General features: G+C 36.9%; 1 protein-coding gene across 1 annotated transcript; it reads left to right on the top strand.

The window, feature by feature from the left end:
- Positions 1-6560: 6560 nt before the first annotated feature.
- On the top strand, positions 6561-7639 carry LOC141427765 (uncharacterized). The gene has a single exon (XM_074087357.1). The coding sequence runs from the start codon at positions 6603-6605 to the stop codon at positions 7389-7391; it is 789 nt and encodes a 262-aa protein (XP_073943458.1). The 5' UTR covers positions 6561-6602; the 3' UTR covers positions 7392-7639.
- The last annotated feature ends 245 nt before the right edge of the window (positions 7640-7884 follow it).

The following is a 7884-nucleotide window of genomic DNA, read 5'->3' as shown; positions in this document are numbered from 1 at the left end:
TATCACGATGTGCCTGAGAAACAATACAGCAGATCGATTGGAGCAATGCATTCGTCGATATTCCTAGCTCTATACCGGGCGCATCGTGATAAGCCGAAAAAAAAACAAATTTGCGAATTGGCGAAGTGCCAGAACCGATATGGTGGCCTTTCATGATCTGCCTAAACTGGCCAAATCATGAAATGGCGGCATTTCATGATATGCCTAGGAATTTCATGATTTGCCTAGAAACGTCAGTGGGCAAATCGTTAAACGTTGAGTTTTTAACGATATGCCTAGGAATTTAGTGATTTGGCGGATTTTACGATCAGCCGCCGACACATACACCGAGTTGTATACTGAAAATACTAATAACAGTTCACCCCTTACACAAGATTATGTTAAACCCACATTAAGGCTACTGGTTATTAAGACGATATTTTTGACGACAGCATGGCCAAGTGGTTAGAGAACTTGACTACGAAGCTTGAGGTCCCAGGTTCGATTCCGGCGGGGCAGATATTTGTATGAATAATACGAATGTTTGCTCTCGGGTCTTGGATGTTTAATATGTATTTACGTATGTTTGTTTATCCGTTGTCTAGTACCCATAGTACAAGCTTTGCTAGGTTTTGGACTAGGTCAAATCAGTGTCAAATGTGTCACGACATTTAAAAAAAGTGAAAAAACATTGAATTTCGAAAAAAACATTGCATGGAGACAGTCTTCTCCCGACTCAACTTCCATACAAATCTTTTTATTAATTCGAATATAAGTTTGTTTCCACTAGCATCGTTCCGGCTCGCACCTCTGAGTTTTTCGAAATACATTTGAAATTTACCCCGAGCTTTGCGGTGAAGGAAAACATCGCGAGGAAACCTGCACAAACCTGCGGAGCAATTCAATGGTGCGCGTGAAGTTCCCAATCCGCACTGGGCCCGCGTGGGAACTATGGCCCAAGCCCACTTGTTCTGAGAGGAGGCCTGTGCCCAGCTGTGGGACGTATATACGCTGGGATGGTTCCACTTGCATCGTCTGTAAATCATTAGCCCTAGTGTGGATTAAACAAACAGACAGAGTGGTTTCTAACACCATGTACCAGAATGTACCTATTATCCTACTAATCCTACTAATATTATAAATTTAATGTGAAAGTTTGTGAGTGAGTGAGTATGTTTGTTACTTCTTCACGCTCAAACGGCTGGACGGATTTGGATGAAATTTGGTACGCAGATAGCCGGACATCTGGAATAAAATATAGGCTACTTTTTATTCCGACATTCCCATGGGATAAGGAAATTAAAAAGCAACAGTGGAAACATTGATTCACTTTCTATGTACCTTTTATTTTTTATGCATTATTATAATAGTTCAATTTTTTTAATTTTACTGGATTAATTATAATTGATTTGATTTATTTTTAGTTTTATATAAATTAAAATTATTTAAAAAATATATACATACATATAGAAACTTTTGGTTTGTTGATACCTGATTACCTTGGTCTTGAGTTGGTCTTAGACGAACATTTTATTTTATGCACTAGACCATAAAAAGTAATTTTATGTCGCCTAGATACAGCATAAACACGAACTTTACGAGCATGAGAAGTGAAAAACAATTTTAAGTTAACTTTCGTACTTAAATTATTTTCCCGGTAGGTAATTAATCTAAAATAGACATCGACAACCCTTAGCGTCCGCGCTGGAGTAGGCAGTTAAGTTCTTAAAGGGTCGTAGTTTACATACTTCTCCTATTTTACTATGTCTATACTTCTAGTTCCAGGCGCGGAGGCGGCTGCGTGCGCGCGCTGTCCACGCTCACCGTGCAGATGGCGCTGTACGCAGACATCCTCGCGATCATCGCCAACTATGCTATCACAGTGCTGCCGATGAGGGCTATAGCGTATGAATTCGCCGCTAGAGGCTAGTGTAGCGAGAGGTCTCCGAAATGTCAAATCTCATATTTTTTGGGTGAGCTATGCGGGTTTATTTATAATTAGAATATTTTTGCGACTATTTTTCATTACCTGAAATTTATTATGACAATTATGCGATAAGGGCCAATGAATGTCTGTGTTTTGAGACAATTTTGTCTTTCCAAAACTTTTGTCCTCCCTTTTTTCCGAACAAAACGGGACTACGCAAGACTGTGGTTGGTCGATATATTTATGGTACGGTTTTAAGATGTATTAAATGTGATTTTAATCTTAACTTTGTTTTCACGCCCGTAATAACAGACTTTGAAAGCCACACTTAAAAACCTCACGCAACAGTGGCGCCATCTAGTAAAACAAAAAACGATAGCCCTCATTCAACCATGTTGTTTAGTGTACGTTCAGGCAATCATGCTATGTTAAGCTATGATGCCACCCTAAAGTTCTGCACTATTCTGATCTTACTCTATTAAGCGCTCGGTTGTTAACGCGATAAACACTGCGATAAATGCGTTTGACGCACATCAATTTTGCACCAGATAATCTAATTACCAAACATTGTCGTACGTTGTGAGCGCAGCGTGAAATTTTTAACAAAAACTTGTTTAATGTAACAAATTTAAACTAAAAACAAAAAAAAAATGCAAAATTAGCAACAGGTACAACAAAATGCTTTTGCCATAGTCATTTCATTGCCTTACTTGAAAATTACTTAGGAACTTAGTTTATTGATTGATTAATAAATCCTGGTGGGTCATGATGGGACATTGACATTTGATTGATCGACTTGAGTGATGGAATGATTTACTCGATTTTTTCACACGAAGTCTTTCTTATTACTTTCTTGAAACCTGCACACACCGGCGAAGAAATTTAGTGGTGTATGTGAAGTTCGCAATGCGCATTGGGTCCACATGGAAATTGCCGCCCAAGCCCTGCCATTCTGTGAGGAGGCCTCTGCCCTGCAGTAGGACGAATAAAGGCCGCGATGCTGATTTACTTTCTTAAGCTATGCCGCTAATGTCAAGCACATTAATTCCCTATGCCTTTGCATTTGATATTGGGCCCTAGTGAAAAAGGGGTTAATTCTGCAGAAGTTGAACAGCTGATTTTGACTTAAACCTTAGCTGTGTAATTTCTGCAGACTTAACCCCTTTTTCACTAGGGTCCTTAATGCCTTTAAAAGCTGTATTGACAGCAAACCTTTTTTTTATGTCATTATATCCTAATCCGAAACTTTTCAATTATCACCGCGGAGGATTTATTCCTCCTGCATCGGTCATTATCATAAATTAATTACCATTCATAATGTGCCGCCATTACTACGTCATCGTGGGCTGGTAAATTATCATTTGGATTTCGGAAATGATGACATGAATCATTTTATTGCTGTTATTTTGGGCGGAGATAAGGTAAACGTCGGAGTAAGGTAGACGACACGCTGCTGTCATCTCTATTTCTAATGACATAAGATTAAAGACGCCAACTATTGGGACAGTGACGCGCACTCGCACGTTTACCTTAGTTACTACGAAAAAAATGTGTATAACCACAGATATAGATATCTGTGTGTATAACGAAAGAATGGCTCTTGAGTCAAAATAAAACGTTAAGAAAATAGATGTACCTAAGTAGTTGGATAGTCGTAGTCCCAAAACTAACAATCAAAATAAAAATTAAACCAATAATATTGCTCTGGTGAAAATAAGCCCTGTTTTTGACCCCCGCCGAATAAAAGATGGGTGTTATAAATTTGACGCCAATGTCAGTCTGTGGCATAGTAGCTCTCAAACGGATGAACTAACATCAATGCAGTTTTTTTTACGAGAAAACTTGTTTCCCTGCGGTGATTTTTAAAAGTTTAAATAAAACGGTTCAGCCGTTTTCGAGATATTGAACTTTGAAATGTCAATTTTGTGTTTCAACTTTTCTTAGCTACTTAAGTTATGTATTTTTAGGGTCCTATGTGTAACAAACGGAATTTTATGGTTTGTAAGATCGTAAAGAATGGCGTAGTCTGGCCCTATATTACGAAGTGCAACATTCGAACTTCGTATCTTGCCGTCCCGCTTACGCTAATACGAGAGTAATAGGGACGGTACGATACGGACTTCGACTTACGAATTTCGTAGTAGCCCCCCCTGGTTTTGGTGGCCAAGACCCGCTTCGGGTCACAACGCCATGATAGTAGTAGGATTGGTAGTAATAGTATAAATAAAAATACTTTAATTTCTACTCTTTAGCTAAAATACAGCAAAACACAAAAGAGCTAACTAATAAACAACAACACATGCGAGCATTACAATTAAAACAGCGTACGCACAATAGCTGTTATTTAATATAATGTCAGCGCAAACGGAACACCTCTTGCAGCCGGGTGTTTGTTAGTTACGCGTCCGAATTACGTCGGATTTATTCATAAGTTTAAGATAATTGGACGTTAAATAGATTTGCGTGTTTTGAGTAAGACGGTTATTATATTGTGTGTGTTTGTGTGCTTATTGTCTAATGGAAACGCTATACAGCGTGTATTTTTGATACTACCTCAAACTGTAACCAGACGAAGATTTAAGTCATGTGAACTGATATCAAAACAAATTGTTACTTAATTTAAAATTAACTACCAGAGCGTATTTTTTTTTAATATTTTCGAGCAGCAATGTAATGCGTACAATAATTTGATACGAGAGAGAACGTTCTGTGACAGCTGTCACGTCAACAAGTGCGACGTTTTGAATAAAAACAAAGCATTATCACGTAGTGATACATTGCGTGCTTATTTTGTAAGGAAAATAATAAGTATTTTTTTGTACTAATTCATGAATAATAGAATGTGAAAAGGTATTGGGGCCTTCACTGACTACCCTTAAAGTTTGAGGTAGTATCAAAAATACACGCTATGTTATGATACAACGAAAATTTCTCGATTAATATGAATAAGTTGAATAAATTTTCTAAAACAGCCTCGTGTTTGAAATATTTATGTTATTGTTTGATAAGCAGTACATTTATCTTTATTATCGTTTTGAATTTACAAGTTTGTACGTTATATATAACAATAATTATATGTTATTAAGATAGAAAGAAAAATATTTCACTTTCTTTTTATTATTTTATGTTGCAGCGGTAATAAAAATATACCTACTCATTTTGCATAAATTGCAGCTATATATGTTTTACAGATACAGAGGGACAGCGCAGTAACAGTAATAGGGTTCCTTCGGTGTATGCAGTTTATTCGGTAATGCACAAAGATTTATAAACCAAAAAAGGCAAGCAAATTAATAACTTTTAATTAAGCTCCAAAAACGAACAGTAGAACACTATAAAAACTTCCTTATTCTGAAATTTCTATTCAGCGCACAGCGATATGACAAAACTTAATCTTATTTATGGCATGCGCGAGAGTCTGGAACAATTAAACGCATCCAGCGCCGCCGTGTATCATCGGAGTAATCCGAGGGACAGGATCATAATAACAAAAAACAATAAAAATAACGAATTACCCCGCGAACTGGGCTTGAATCGGAGTGGGGATGCGGAATAAGGGCATACATGGAGTAGTTTTATTATTGAAATTAGTTGAAATTTTTGGGGCATTGAAAATTTTGTCGGTAGAAAATGATGCAAAAATATTACATTATGCTAAAAGCACGTGATAGATATATTTTCAATAGAAAATTATCGTGAGACTCAAATAATTAAATTAAATTGCTCATGCACTACTACCACTATCTACTGTGACGTTGCTCATCCCTTACAATGGCCACGTTTACTTTATACTTACCTGAGGCCGTATTGCCTAAATGACAGTTTTTGTATACGAAATCTGTCATTTGATTGCGATCGCGAGCGCCAGAAACGTTACGCAATACGGCCTCTGTTTTAAAAACTTATTTGTACAATACACCACGACTCTTTATTGACCACCATATATATAACATAGTGAAATTTTAATTAACTCAAACACTATTTGTAACTATTAATGCTTACTGCTTACTAATATTATAAAAACTAATACCAAGACCAAAGCAAAGACCGCTTCAAAACTAAAAAAAATAATCAAAAAAAAAACTTTTAAATGCATTACAAATTTAAATCGCGTACCGATCCAAAAACATAGCCGAGATACGTACTAACTACATGAACGAAATACCAATTAAAACCAAAAAAAATTGCAAGTTCAACAGCGCATCCACGCCACCCCCGTTCCAAATCCACATTCTGTTTGTGCTCATTCTTAATATGGGGCAAAACTGTTGGAAGAACAACAGTTTTTGCTGTATATTTTATGTTCTGTGACGCCATAACTCAGCTGTGACAAGCCTCCCTGAGCCTTGTGATATAGCGACTACTAGTACTTCAACATTATTTATAACTCGGCAGTTATTTTTATTTATACTCATGTTTTATTGGTTTATTGTGTCACGGATTGTTGGTCGCGTTTTCGGTTTAAGCTAAATGCTTTTGTTTAGTTTGTGAAGTCGTCTATAGTCGTTGAATTGAATTGAGCGAAATTCCGAGAACAATATATCTTAATGTGGCATTAGTTAATGTGCTAATCTTTTATTTTTACCAAAACAAACTAATTACTAATGCATAAGTGCGAATGAGATGACGCTGGTTACTAACGACCGTCTTTTTACTCTTAAATTCACTCGTCATTTGTTTGTACCGTCAGTTCGTGATGAGCGTGTGCGCAGACAAAATGCCGCTTCTGATTGACACAGATATGATCCTGTCGGCAAGCGACCAGTGGTTACAATTGGAGCAAAAATGGGGTACGCCCATCGATTTGGATACCGACGACGATTACACCCCAGTAATGAAGACAGTTTTCAGCACATTGGATCTAATGAAATCAACATTCGATTCGTCATTGCTCCTGAAAAAAGTCAGGAGGAACGTTGGAAGAAGCTTCTCCAAAAATACAGTGGATTACAAAGACTTTTTGGAGGATCTACACGATGCAGTGAGGAATACGCCAGAAAAGCAGTTTTATTACATCAGTGGGCAGATCGTCTCGGCTGTGTCAGTGGAAGAAATATGCGAAAACATCGACGACATATTCCGGTCTATAGAAAAACTATGCTCGGCAACTAGTACCGTCAGACTCGACCAGCTTAAGAAGAAGTCAAGTGTTTACGAGGTCGTGCAGTGCAGCATTTCGACAAGCAATCTCTCTTTCGATGACACGCCGGTGGACACAAGTGTGAAAGAGAAGTCAGATACGGATGACGTCGACAGGTACATTGATGAGGTTTTCGGCAACTTCAATTCTACTATTGCTACATTAACTGATGATAATTTGGATAGTTCTTCGAAGGACTCGGTGACTACTTTAGTGAAGAAATTCAGCAGCTTTTTGAAAAGTCCTCGCTTAGTGTGTAGTCCGAAGAAAAAAAGACAGTGCTGTGATAAGTTCAGAGAGTTAGCCGAATTTTGGCAAAGTCAAGCGTTTCCAAAGGGAAATTAATTTTATTTTACGGTAGGTAACTTTAAATAGATATTTTGTTAGAATAGACACGATTTATGATTGTTTGTTTTGTATAACTTGTTCGAATTAACTTATCGTGTTAACTTAGTTGTATTTGTTGTCAAATGACATGTTCTAATTTTATTTTGAGATAATTTTTAATAATGCTTGGTAATTAATGTATCCTTTTAGTACTACTTATTTCTTGAAAACTAATGTGTTTAATAAAGTTTTATGATTTTCTTGTACTCCTGCTATTTATTCAACAACAATCCTCAGATTTCTCTTTCTACCTACACGAATAGAAACATGAATTATTCTCATATGAATCATTATAAGTTCGTAATATTCATATTTTATTAACCCCCGATGCAATAAGAGGGGTGTTGTGTGTCTGTCTGTGGCACCGTAGCTCTTAAACGGGTGGACCGATTTGAACGTGTTTTTTTTTAATCAGGTTTTCTAGATATGGTTCTTAGACATGTTTTATCAA

The sequence above is a fragment of the Choristoneura fumiferana genome, chromosome 5, assembly GCF_025370935.1.
Source record: "Choristoneura fumiferana chromosome 5, NRCan_CFum_1, whole genome shotgun sequence".
Taxonomy (NCBI): domain Eukaryota; kingdom Metazoa; phylum Arthropoda; class Insecta; order Lepidoptera; family Tortricidae; genus Choristoneura; species Choristoneura fumiferana.
This window is presented reverse-complemented; position numbering and strand designations above follow the sequence as displayed.

Excerpts from the sequence above, each read along its gene's own strand:
- LOC141427765 (XM_074087357.1), top strand. The coding sequence starts at position 6,603 with ATGAGCGTGTGCGCAGACAAAATGCCGCTTCTGATTGACACAGATATG.